At 39.2% G+C, this 13,687-nt stretch overlaps 1 protein-coding gene across 2 annotated transcripts in view; it reads right to left on the bottom strand.

Annotated features, from left to right (window-relative positions):
• CENPJ (centromere protein J) overlaps window positions 1-13,687 on the bottom strand; it is a 59,461-nt gene that overhangs the window by 6,706 nt on the left and 39,068 nt on the right. For both annotated transcript variants that reach the window (XM_044381681.3, XM_057309865.1), the window contains 3 exons: window positions 12,282-12,366; window positions 2,762-2,826; window positions 2,162-2,281 (listed from right to left, as the gene is read on the bottom strand). In XM_044381681.3, coding sequence (XP_044237616.2) covers window positions 2,162-2,281; window positions 2,762-2,826; window positions 12,282-12,366 — 270 coding nt within the window. The remainder of the gene's footprint in view (window positions 1-2,161; window positions 2,282-2,761; window positions 2,827-12,281; window positions 12,367-13,687) is intronic.

Genomic DNA, 13,687 nt, shown 5'->3' with positions numbered 1-13,687 from the left:
CTGGGATCAAGCCTCACATCGGGCTCCCTGTTTGGTGGGGAGCCTGCTTCTCCCTCTCCCTCTGCTGCTCCCCCTGCTTGTACTCTTCTCTCTCTCTCTGTCAAATAAATAAAATCTTTAAAATAAAACAAAACCAAAAACCCACCCTTTCTTTAAAAAAAAAAAAAAGGCTCTCTATTCTGTCCCATTGATCTATGTGTCTATTTTTGTGTCAGTACTATACTGTTCCATTACTACAGCTTTGTAATATAACTCAAAGTCTAGGATTATTTCTTTTCTTACTTGCTTTCGGTATTCAGGGTCTTTGGTGATTCCATACAAATTTTAGTATTACCCTAGTTTTGTGAAAAATGCTGCTGGCATTTTGATAGGGATTGCACTGAATATGTAGATAGCTTTGGATAGTATGGACATTATAACAATATTAATTCTTCTGACCCATGAGCATGTAGTATCTTTCCATGTGTTTGTGTCATCTTCAATTTCCTTTTTGCTGATTTTTTTTTAAAGCAAACTGCAGGTATCACTTCACATGTAAAACACTTCAGTTGATTTAATGATAGGTTTTAACATAACCAAATCATTACTGCCCCTAACGAACTACAATTACTTCATCATACTGTAACCATCCATGCTGTTTTCCCTGAATTCACAAAATAGACTTTTACAGTTTACTTGAATCAGGATTAAAACAAGGTCCACACACGACACTTGATGACACGTCTTTTAAATCTTAACCTTTAATATTCCCCTCTCTGCCCCCTTTTCATGGTGATTACTTGTTGAAAGAACTGGGTCACTGAACATGTAAAATTTCCCACATTCTGGATTTGGCTGACTGCTTTCCAATCATGGTGTCATTTAACATGTTCTTGCATGCCCTATACTTCCTAGGAAAAAACTAGTAGTTCCATGTAGAGGCACGAATAAAGTCTGGTTGAATTATTCTGACGAGAATACTTTGTACGAACTGCTGAGAGCTTCTTACGGCTATATGTTCAGAGGTGCAGTATGTGACTGTCCTCATGACCTTAAGACCAACTGGGTCACGTCAGTTAGATCTGCCATGAAGCCCCATCAACCTCTCATCTAGGAGTTGAGTGCTTATTCATGACTGCTGCCTAGATTAGACCCCTTATTTCATTAGAGACTGCACAGTGATGATTCTCAAATTTTCTCATTCCTTTTCCATTTATCAGTGGAACTCTTCTAAAAAAGAAAACCTTTTCCCACCAATAATTTGTTACATGAAAGCAGAGTTTGTACAGGAAAAGTCTGTAACGACTTCCTTTGACTGCTGTTCTTTTGTCCTTCCCTCGCTCAAGACTAGCAGTGAACTTTGGCCTTATAATTTCAATTAAAATAGATCAAATTAGGGTATTTGGAAAAGTAAATTTTCTATAAACATGAGGAAAAATTACCTCATCCCCTCCCTGCTAACAAACCCTGTTTATGTCGCTTCCCTTTTCATTCTTTCTTCTAGCTGGAACACCTAGCCAGGCAATATCCTGCTCAAAACCTTTCCTAAGCACAAAAATAAAACTGTGTAGCTGGAGATGGACAGAAAGGCTGCAGGAAAGGTAAAGCCTTGAACGGAGGCTTTTAAAAAGTACCAAGGATGACAAAGCCTTTTTAGCTATGTTTAGAGGAAGAACAAAGTTTAAACAAAGGAAGTGTATTCCTTCTTTTGCTGTACCTCTAAACTAGAAATGGCAACTAAATGCATGTGTGTGTCAATCATTTTTAGAGGAGTCCAAAGGTTCAAGCTAAGTCACGCTCCAAGGAACTATAGTTCTTAAGCCCCTCAACAGTCTTAAAAGATGTTAACTTAAGGGCGCCTGGGTGGCACAGCGGTTAAGCGTCTGCCTTCGGCTCAGGGCGTGATCCCGGCGTTATGGGATCGAGCCCCACATCCGGCTCCTCCGCTATGAGCCTGCTTCTTCCTCTCCCACTTCCCCTGCTTGTGTTCCCTCTCTGGCTGGCTGTCTCTATCTCTGTCGAATAAATAAATAAAATCTTAAAAAAAAAAAAAGGCATCTAAAATAATAGAGTGATAACTTAAAAAAAAAAAAAAGATGTTAACTTAGAATCTAAGTGTTCCAACTCTATTTTAACCTACATTTATTTCTTATAGTATTATTTAAAAAAAATTTTTTTTAACCTTTCCATCAGGATGACTGATTTCTCCCTGAATTTCTTCTTTTTCCTCTTTTTTGTCGTCCTTTTTGCCCTCGGGATCTGGGAAGTCCACTGGTTCAGGGGGCTTCCTGGGTGAGGCTGTCTGTAAGGACAAGATGCTCTCTTTTCATCTCTCCTAAAGGACATGTAATCACATTTCAAGCAGCTAAAACTTACATTTATTTCCAAATGCCAGATTCTACTATGATAGGATTTGATGACTAGCATTCGGTGTTATATAAAAAACATTCACAGTGTTAAGTAAAAAACCTCCTTTATAGGGGCACCTGGGTGGGTCAGTCAGTTAAGCATCCAACTCTTGGTTTCAGCTCAGGTCATGATCTCAGGGTTATGAGATCAAGCCCCACATCAGGTTCCCCACTCAGTGCAGAGTCTGCTTAAGATTCAATCTCTCCCTCTCCCTCTTTCCCTCCCCACACACACGCAAGCGCTCTCTCTCAAATAAATGAATAAAATCTTTTTTAAAAAACCTTCTTTATAAATGGTTTAGAAACTTAAATCAGTTAACTAAGCAATTTTAAACCTGAGTAATCTATGCTTAAATAAAAATATAGAGATTTACTTGTCCCTTATCCGAACTGTCTAAATCACGAGAAGGCACAGGCTTGGATCTTCGAGATGGATTGCCTGTTAGAATATAATTGTCAAGAGTTAATTTTCAGATTTAAATGAAAGTTCTAAATTTACTCAATATTATGGTCAAACATTTCCTTAGTTCATATCCCTTTGTGAACTACTGTCCTTTACCCATTAAGTAAGGAATTAATATTTTACTTTACCAATTTGTAGGAGTTTATTATATAAATTCAAATATTTAAAAGGCACAAGAAAGACAAAGACAATACTTATTTTCTGAGAGTTTACAATCTGGAGGAAGAGACCGGTGTTCAACTAACCTAACAGATGAACCCAAAGGTATTTTGGAAATAATCACAAGGACTCTAGTTAGAGGCTTAGGTGTGGGGTAGATATAATAGAGGCATCCAAGAATACAAATAGAATTTTGCTTAACAAAATAACTGGGTATATTTCATTAAAATTTAGACCTAATTGCTGTAGTCTAAACTTTTTAGATTATGACCACCACACCAATCATATACTGTATTAGCAATACATTATTATAAAATAAGCATACACACACACACATAACAAATTAAGGTGAATGTTAAAAACTATATTGAAGTTCTAATATTTTCTTCCTATATGCCAATGGGTCATATTATGAACACGCCTGATTTTGAAAGTTTTCAAGCACGTGTTGCTGGATGCTAGCTACACGGAGAACACCTAGAGAAGAAAAATAAAAGCGGAGTCCATTCAGGAGGTTGGCGGGCATCTGAGAAGGCTTGTGTGGCACCCAGTGAGACGTAATGTTTTAACTGCACTGTGTTAAATCACTGATAGGTCTGATAGGTCCCAAAGAGCCAAGTATCAGCAATTTCACATGGTTCAATCTACTTAATCGATTCAGAAAATATCAACATCAGGAGGATTAGTTTAGAAATCCCTGGGGGTGTGTTTTGGGTTGGGCAATTAGGTGGAGAGGAGACAGGTTCTGGGGATGAAAGGAGTGCTCTGTTTTCATGTGAGAAACAAAAAACTGCCTCCACCTCCCAGGTGCAAAGTAAGCTCTGTGTTACCTCACTTCCAAATCTTATAACCACCATCCATAGAAGAGACTAATATCCCCATTTTAAAGTTGAGGAAACCAAGGCTAAGGTTAAATAGCGTGCCAAAGTTGTCAACTAATGAAGCAAAACCAGGATTCAATCCCATCAAGCTTAATTCTCTCAAGCTGTTCATGAGCAATAACTTGAAGCCTCTAAGCAGACACCCACTGGGAGGTCCAGGAAAAGTAAGCAGCATGGAGCTCTGACTCCTAAGTTTGTGTTTACCATTTTGAGCACTGTATAAACATATATAAAAGTTAGGAAAGATTAAATTATTTAATAAACAGTGCAGGAATAGCATATAGGAGGATATGTTTATAACATACAGGAGGATATGTTTATGAATTCAAGATAGGGAAGCTTTAAGAGGCACTACCTATAAAGGAAAAAAACTGAAATTCAACAGTAAGAATTTGGGGAATTTGGGGGAACTTTAAGGTACCATCAAGCATCATGGCAACATAAGTCATTCCTTTTTTCCTCCCCTTTTTAAACAACTAATTAGACAACCATAACTGAATAAAAAAGTGCCTCAGCACCTTACACCAAGGGATCCAGGAGGATTCTTGCCCATCTGTGTATCCAAAAATAAGACCTCAGTAAGGGATGTAGATCCAAGGGAGTCAGTGAACCTGCCTCACCCCTACTCACCACAACTGGAAAAGAAGCCCAGAGAGCCACAAACCTTGGCAGATACCCACAGGCAAGGGAGAATATGCAGAAGTCTAGTCTGCCCGAAGGGAGATTCCAGCATGCCACTGGAACAGGACAGAGATGAGTTCAGACACTGAGGGAAGAACTTGCCAGAGCTGTTCCCCTCCCCAGGGCTACACTGCACAGCTAAGTTGTTTGGCTGTGGCAGTAACAACCTCCCCAAAGGAAGAGGTAGAAAGCAAAAAGCAATGAGTGACTACCCAGCTAGCCGAGTTATGTGGGTTGTGGGTAAAGAAACCTCTATCTCCAGCAGCACCCAGATTTCTGAGGAAGGACCCCCATGACCTGGGGAAGGAAAGAGAAAGGGAAGGAAGCATACTAGAATATCAAAGGGCATTAAAGGAACGTGGTTTCTGCCGTCTGCTTCAGCACTTCAATAGGAAGTCCACCCACAAGACTCTGGTAGTACCCCACTCATCTTCCCTCAGCCCAAGGGCACCCTCAAAGCACAAATGCTAAACCCACACCTCCTCCAACTCTGCTGCCAGCTCCTTTGTGTCCTCTCAACTACCTCTAAAACAGCAAGAGCCAGTAGGCAGGGAGCATGCTCAGAAAACAGGCAGGTGGGGAGGGGAGAAACGACAAATTTGAGCTATTGTACACCTTCTGGAATACAGAAGAAAGGTTTCTAATAGCCAGCCTGGAGAATTGTAAAAAGCCAAAGAAGTCATAAAAATTAAGGAGGTATCAGATATTTCAAATGTGACAGCAGAAGTCTATAGCTACAAACGGTATTTAAAAAAATCAAGGAAAAATGTCATCACAAAAAGAAAATAATAATTCTCCAGCAACTAAACTCAAAGGCATGACATACTGCAATCTAACTGATAAAGAATTCAAATTGTTTTTATGAAGAAATTCAATAAGTTACAAGACAACCCAAGACAATTCCCTGAAATCAGGAATAAATTAAGAGGGGTGCCTGGGTGGCACAGCGGTTAAGCGTCTGCCTTCGGCTCAGGGCGTGATCCCAGCGTTATGGGATCAAGCCCCACATCAGGCTCCTCCGCTATGAGCCTGTTCTTCCTCTCCCACTCCCCTGCTGTGTTCCCTCTCTTGCTGGCTGTCTCTATCTCTGTCGAATAAATAAATAAAATCTTTAAAAAAAAAAGGAATAAATTAATAAACAGGAATTCTTTATAAGAGACTAAAATTATAAAAAAGAACCAAATTCTGGAGCTGAAGAATTCAATGAATGAGTTGAAGAATGCAACAGAGAGCATCTGCAGCAGAGCAGACCACATGGAGGAAAAAAATGTGACTTGGAGAACAGGAATACAGAAATAATACAGTTAGAAGAGGAGCAGGAACTAAGATTTAAAAAGAGTGAAGAAAGCCAACAAGAGCTATGAGATTCCATCAGAAAGGCAAATACTTGAAGAACTGGGGTTCCAGAAGAAGAGAAGAGGAAGGGAGAGAGTTTATTTAAATAAATCAGGGGCGCCTGGGTGGCACAGCGGTTAAGCGTCTGCCTTCGGCTCAGGGCATGATCCCGGCGTTACGGGATCAAGCCCCACATCAGGCTCTTCCGCTATGAGCCTGCTTCTTCCTCTCCCACTCCCCCTGCTTGTGTTCCCTCTCTCGATGGCTGTCTCTCTCTGTCGAATAAATAAATAAAATCTTAGAAAAAATAAATAAATAAATAAATCATAGCTTCGGGGCACCTGGGTGGCTCAGTCGTTAAGCGTCTGCCTTTGGCCCAGGGCGTGATCCCAGGGTCCTGGGATGGAGCCCCGCATGGGGCTCCCTGCTCTGCTCCCTCTCTTGCTGGTTGTCTCTCTGTCAAATACATAAAAATCTTAAAAAAAAAAAAAAAAAAAAAAGAAAGAAAAATCATAGCTGAGGGCGCCTGGGTGGCTCATTCAGCAACACATCTTCCTTTGGCTCGGGTCATGATCCCAGGGTCCTGGAATCGAGTCCTGCATCAGGCTCCCTGCTCAGCAAAGCAGGGAGCCTCCTCAGCAGGGAGCCTGCTTCTCCCTCTCCCTCTGACGCTACCCCCTGCCCCCTGCTTGTGCTCTCTCTTGCTCTCGTTCTCTCTCAAAAAAATAAATAAAATCTTTAAAGAAATCATAGCTGAGAAACTCCCAAACCTGGGGAAGGACTTGAACAAACAAGTCCATGAAACTAATAGGACACCCTATTATCTCCTTGTGAGAAGATCTTCTCTAAGACGTGTTACAATGAAACTCAGAAATTAATCATAAAGAATCTTAACGGGTGCCTGGGTGGCTCAGTCAGTTAAGCATCTGTCTTTGGCTCAGGTCATGATCCCAGGGTTGTGGGCTCCCCTCTCAGCGGGGAGTCTGCTTCTCCCTCTCCCTTTGCCCCTCCCCCTGCTCCTGCACACTCTCCCTCTCTCTCTCTAATAAATAAATAAAATCTTCCAGGAAAAAAAAAGGGATCTTAAGGGCAGCCAGAAAAAAAAAAAAAAAAACCTACAAAAAGAAAAACAAAAAGCCAAAAACCTCATAGGACTCAGTGGATTCCTCAGCAGAAACTCTATAGACCACGAGACAGTGGAATGTCATATTCAAAGGGATAAAACATAAAAATTGTCAGCCAAGAATACTTTATCCAGTAATCCTTCAGATATGAAGAAGAAATAAAGGCTTTCTCAAATAAACAAAAGCAGAGGGAGTTTAATCACCTGCCTTGAAAGAAATGCTGAAACAAAAAGGTGCTAATCAGCAACATGAAAACACACAAAAGCACAAAACACAATGGTAAAGATGAAAAATTTATAATCAAATATAGGAAACTCCAATTCTACAACAGAATGCTGTATTAAACACTTAACTATAGTATAAAGGTTAAAGGAAAAGAACATTAAAATAACTATCACTCAATGATAAAAAGCTGAAAGCTTTTCCTCTGAGACCAAAACAAGGCAAAGATGCCTACTCTTGCCATTTTTATTCAACATAAAATTGGAAGTTCTAGCCACAGCCATTAGGCAAGAAAAGGAAATAAAAGGCACCCAAATTGGATAGGAAGAAGCAAAAGTGTCACTCTTTGCAAATGACATGATACTAAATATAGACAATCCTAAAGACTCAACCAAAAAAATCTATTAGAACTAATAAATGAAGTCAGTAAAGTAATAGGATAGAAAATTATCATAAAGGAACAAGTTGCAGGGCACCTGGGTGGCTCAGTTGGTTAAGTGTCTGACTGTTGATTTCAGCTCAAGTCATGATCCCAGGGTTGTGAGATCATGCCCCGGAACCGGGCTCGGCACTGAGCACGGAGTCTGCTTAAGATTCTCTCTCCCTGGGCGCCTGGGTAGCGCAGTCGTTAAGCATCTGCCTTCGGTTCAGGGTGTGATCCCGGCGTTCCGGGATCGAGCCCCACATCAGGCTCCTCTGCTATGAGCCTGCTTCTTCCTCTCCCACTCCCCTGCTGTGTTCCCTCTCTCGCTGGCTATCACTCTGTCACATAAATGAATAAAATCTTTAAAAAAAAGAAAAAAAAGATTCTCTCTCCCACTCCCCCTACTGTTCGTCATGCCCTTGCTTGTGCTCATTTTCCCTCTAAAAAAAACAAAACAAAACAGCTGAGTTTCTATATACTAATAACAAACTATCAGAAAGAGAAATTAAGAAAACAATCCCATTTACAATTACATCAACAAGAATGAAATATCTACGAATAAATTTAACCAAGGAGGTGAAAGATCTATACTCTGAAAACTGTAAGACACTGATAAAAGAAACTAAAAATGACACAAATACATGGAAATATACACTGTGCTCATGGGAAGAATTAAAATGTCCACACCACCCAAAGCAATCTACAGATTTAGTGCAATCCCCACCAAAATACAATGACAGTTTTCACACAACTAGAACACAGAATCCTAAAATTTGTATGGAACAACAAAAGACCCCAAATAGCCAAAGCAATCCTGAGAAAAAGAACAAAGCTGGAGGCATCACAATCCCTGATTTCTTTTTTTTTTTTTTTAAGATTTTATTTATTTATCTGACAGAGAGAGAGACAGCCAGCGAGAGAGGGAACACAGGCAGGGGGAGTGGGAGAGGAAGAAGCAGGCTCCCAGCAGAGGAGCCCGATGCCGGGCTCGATCCCAGGATTCCAGGATCACGCCCTGAGCCAAAGGCAGATGCTTAATGACTGAGCCACTCAGGCGCCCCACACAATCCCTGATTTCAAACTATACTGTAAAACTACAGTAATTAAAACAGTATGATAGTGGCATAAAATAGTACTGGCATAGATCCATGGAACAGAAAAGAAAGCCCAGAATTAAATCCTCACATGCACAATCAATTAATATTCAACAAAGGAGCCAAGATCATTCAACAAGGACAGTCTCTTCAATAAATGATGTTGTGAAAACTGAACACATGCAGAAAAATGAAATTGGATCTCTATTTTAGACCACTCACAAAAATTAATTTGAAATGGACTAATAAAGACTTAAACATAAAACCTGATACCATAAAAATTCTAGAAGAAAACAAGGGAAAGAGCTCCTTGACACTGGTCTTGGCAATAATTTCCTGATACCAAAAGCACAAGCAACAAAAGCAAAAATCAACAAATCAAAAATCAAAAGCTTCTGTACTGCAAAAGAAACAATCAACAAAATGAAAAGGGACCTACAGAATGGGAAAACTTTTGTAGACCATATATCAGATAAGGAATTAATATCCAAAATACAGAAAGAACTCTTATAACTCAGTAACAAAAAAATATGATTGAAAAATGGGCAAAGGAACTCAATAGACATTTTTCCAAAGAACACATTCAAAATGGCCAACAGTACATGAAAAGATGCTCAACATCACTAATCATCCAGGAAATGCAAATCAAAACCACAAGATTTTACTTCGCACCTGCCAGAAAGGCTATCATCAAGAAAACATGAGATAACAAGTATAGGCAAGGATGCGGAGAAAAGGAAATTCCTGCGCTCTGTTGGTGGGCATGTTAAACCGGTTCATCCACTACAGAAAACAATCTGGAGGTTCCTCAAAGAATCAAAAATAGATGTACCATATGACCCAGCAATGCCACTTGAGTACACACCCAAAAGAAATGAAAACAGGGATATCGAAGCCCATGTTTATTGCAGCATTACTCATAATAGCCAAGATACGGAAACAACATAAGTGTCCATCAGCGTATGAATGGATAAAGAATATGTGATATATATACACACAACGGAATATTATTTTGCCATGGGAAAGAAGGATGTAATTTGCAATAACATGGATGCACCCTGAGGACATTATGCTAAGTGAGGTAAGTCAGAGAAAGACAAATATTGTATGATATCACTTTTATGTGGAATCTAAAGAAGCCAAACTTGTAAAAAGAGAGTGAAGTAGTGGATACCAGAAGGTGGGAGTTTGGGGGATAAGGGGAGATGTTGTTTAAGGTAGAAACTTGCAACAAGTAGTAAATAAGACCTAGAGAGCTAATGCACAAGTATAGTGAATATAGGTAATACTATATTACAATCAACAAATTTGCTAAGAAATTAGATCTTAAATTCTCCAACCACTAAAAAGATATAACTATGTGATACAATTAGAGGTGCTAATTATCACTACATTGGCAATCATAATATATAAATATATCAAATCAAAATATCACGTACCTTAAATTTACACAATGCTATATATCAAATATATTTCAATAAAAAAGATAAAGAGTTTTGGTTCATCAAAAGATAAAAAAGTAAAAAGGCAGGCCACAGACTGTAAGAAGATATTTGCAATGTGTAACTATTAAAAGACTATGAAGGAGAAATGCTCCCATAAGCCAATAAAGAAAAAAGACAACAGCACAGAATGAGTAAAAGACCTGATCAATTTTTCTCAAAAGAGGGAATCTAAACAGCTAATAAACATAGGCAAAGATATTCAACCATAGCAAAACTATAATGAGATAGTGTTGCATCCCTACCAGACTGGCAAAAATTTAAGTCCGACAACACTGAGTATCAACAAGGTGTGGAACAATGCAAGCACTGACATTACACTGCCGGTTAGAGAGTAAAATCATTTTGGAAAATGTTTTGGCAAAATCTATCACTGTTAAAGATATTCTTAGTGATTACCCAGTAATTCCGGTATGTGCCTTAGAGAAGTGAATTTGTATACCAGAAATGTTTAAGAACGTTCATAGCATCACTGTTTAATATATTCATAAACATTCAAACTGCCTTGTAGTTTTTGAACATTAGTGAACTAGAGTTCACAGATCAACATGGCTCTCAAAAACAATGTACAGTAAAAGAAGACAATGGAACACATACAGCAGAACTACTCAGAAAGTTCAAAAACAAAACTTTTTTTAGGGCTGCACCTATGAGAGTAAAAACTACAAAGAGAAGCAACGTAATATGATCACAGAGGGGACAGCCCCGGGGTGCTGCTACTTTATTTCTTTATCTAGCTGGTAGTTATCTAAGTATCGTCCTTTATAATTGTCAAACTGCATTTATATCCACTTTTCTTAATTTAATTCATGAAAATAATTTCTAAAAATTCCAGGTAGATTAAAGACCCAGTTGTGAAAACAAAAGTTCATAAGAGAAGATAGTATATTTGTAACCTAAGGATTGAGAAAGATTTCTTAAAGTCATGAAAAAAGATCGATAAATTCAATAATGAATGAGCTACTAGGTGGCTCAGTCAGCTGAGCCTCCAACTCTTGGTTTCTGCTCAGGTCATCATCTCAGTCTTGAGATGGAGCCCCACATCGGGCTCCCTGCTCAGCGGGGAGTCTGCTTCTCCTCTCTCTCTCCTTCTGCCCCTGCCCCCTTGTGCACTCTCTCTCTCTAAAATAAATAAATAAATCTTAAAAAAAAAAAAAAAAAAAGGAAAAACATGCACATAAAAAACACAAACCGAAAAGCTAATCCCAGAACTGGGAGAAAATATTGGCAGTGTTTGTAACTGAGAAAGGATTATTACGAAGAATAACTTCAATAAGTAGAAACCTCCCCTCCCCAAAAAGTTTTAAACAGGTAAAAGAAATGAACAGTCAATTCACGAAAGAGAAAACCCAAATGCCCACTAAATACACAAAAAGATGCTCACATGACCTTACCAGTAATCAGGGAAATGCATATTAAAATTACACTAACCCACCATTTCACACCCATCTGACTAGCCACAATTTCAGTCGGACCAGGTCAAGGGTAAGCACAGAAGCATATTCTGCGGATGGTAAAAAAATGGCAAAACAACTTTGCAGAACAAAGGGAAAACCTCCTACAGCACAAGCCTGGGGTGACCCAGCATCCTACTCTTGGTATGTGTTCTAGAGAAACTCACAGGACAGATATGTTCTGCAGCCCTATTCATCCTACTGACAAACTGGGGGAAAACATGAAGTCCATCAACAGGAAAACTCAACTGTAACAAATATACATGGAATCTGTATAGTTATTAAAATCAATAGAGTTTATATGTATTAATGTATTAAAATATTGAGAAAAAACATTGTAGAGGAATACACAGAAACAATATATTGATTTATGGACACAATGTAGTAAAAGAATGAAAAACAAGCAAAGGAATATTGTCAGGGGAAATAAGTAGGGGAGTAGAATACACAGGGGCTTCAATGATATTTACAATGTTTTATTTCTTAAATTGGGTGTAAATTCTCTATTCTTTAAATTCCTTAAGTATTTTATAGAAAGATCATGCAACTTCTTACCTTGTGTCAGCAAATGATTTTTCTTGTATTTTTCTACCTGGGTTCCTGAAGAAATTTGACTCTTCTGTAATCGAAATGATGAATTCTATAGTATGAGATAATTTTGAATATAAAATCAGTGTTAGTCTACACAGTACAATGAATGAAACTAAAACTCAGCTTGCAATGAAAATGGTTTAAGTTTGTTCATTTATGTTGTTTTCATTTATCACTACAGTTCAGAGGGAACAAGCTATTATTTAGGAATGAACTCCCCACTGAGCGGATGGCTCATCACAGCCCCCTTCCAGGGACAGAAGTTTCCCACCCTCAGAATTCACACCCCTAGGTTTAGGGGTAGGGTAGAGGTCTTCCTTGCTCCCCATCACCACTTCCAACAAATCTCTCTCCTCCCTAACCACCCCTGCCCCAGCTCTGCATCTCATGTCCAAGACTCATCTACCATGTACCCCCCTCGCCAGAAGGTAACGCCACTGCCTTAGCTTCTGTTTCCCGACCTACTCCATCCTACCTCAGTCACGCATGCCAATGGGCAAACTCTAGAACTAGACATTATCAATATCTGCAATTATCAATAACTGCAAAGATCTCAATTTCGAAGCCCTCAAAGCCAGAATGTGGGGCATTCTACAAAATACTTAGCCCGGTCTATTCAAAAAGCCAATGCCATTTAATAAAATGCTAAAGTATTTAGGGATAAGATGGCATGATTTCTGCAATTAGCTTCAAATGGTCCAGCAAAATACATATACACAAGTGGTAAAATATTAACAGCGGTTGTATCTAGGTGACTATTCAGGTGTTCATCATACTATTCTTTCAAATTTCTCTGTTTGGTGAAGCTGTTTTAATAAAATGTTTGGGGAAGAGGCGAGAATTCCCCTTTCTTCTGACTGCCATGTCCTATCCTTCCAGCTCATTCCTTTAACACCCTAACTCCACCAATGGGTACAGCCTACAGGGTCCTACAATTCACTGATCCATACAGATTTTCTATGTCCCTTAAAACCATATAGCCTTATGCCCTTCTTATGCAGCTGAAACCATGGTTCACTGCTGTCACTCTGGCTGCATATACTGTTAACTTCCACACCCCTCACTCACTTTGTGGTATTCACCTGGACAACCACACCTCTTCTAAAATATAACTCTCCACCAACCCACAACCAAAAAGTTGAACAAGAAAATAATACAAACAATTCTCACTTGAAATGTATGATCTCTAACCTACACTGGCCCCCAAAGCAGCCCAGGAATCAGACTACACTTCCCCAATCCCTTTGCTTTCCACTCCCTTTGACGATTATGTTACACTTTCTCCCATCTCCTCAAACCTCCTACATTTCTCCATCCTCACTCTCAGCTGATGACCACGCTTCCTACTTCACTGACAATGTGAAGGCATT

This window comes from Ursus arctos, unplaced genomic scaffold (assembly GCF_023065955.2).
Source record: "Ursus arctos isolate Adak ecotype North America unplaced genomic scaffold, UrsArc2.0 scaffold_10, whole genome shotgun sequence".
In the NCBI taxonomy this organism is placed as follows: Eukaryota; Metazoa; Chordata; class Mammalia; order Carnivora; family Ursidae; genus Ursus; species Ursus arctos.
The sequence above is the reverse complement of the archived record's forward strand: the minus strand, read 5'-3'. Positions and strand labels throughout refer to the sequence as shown.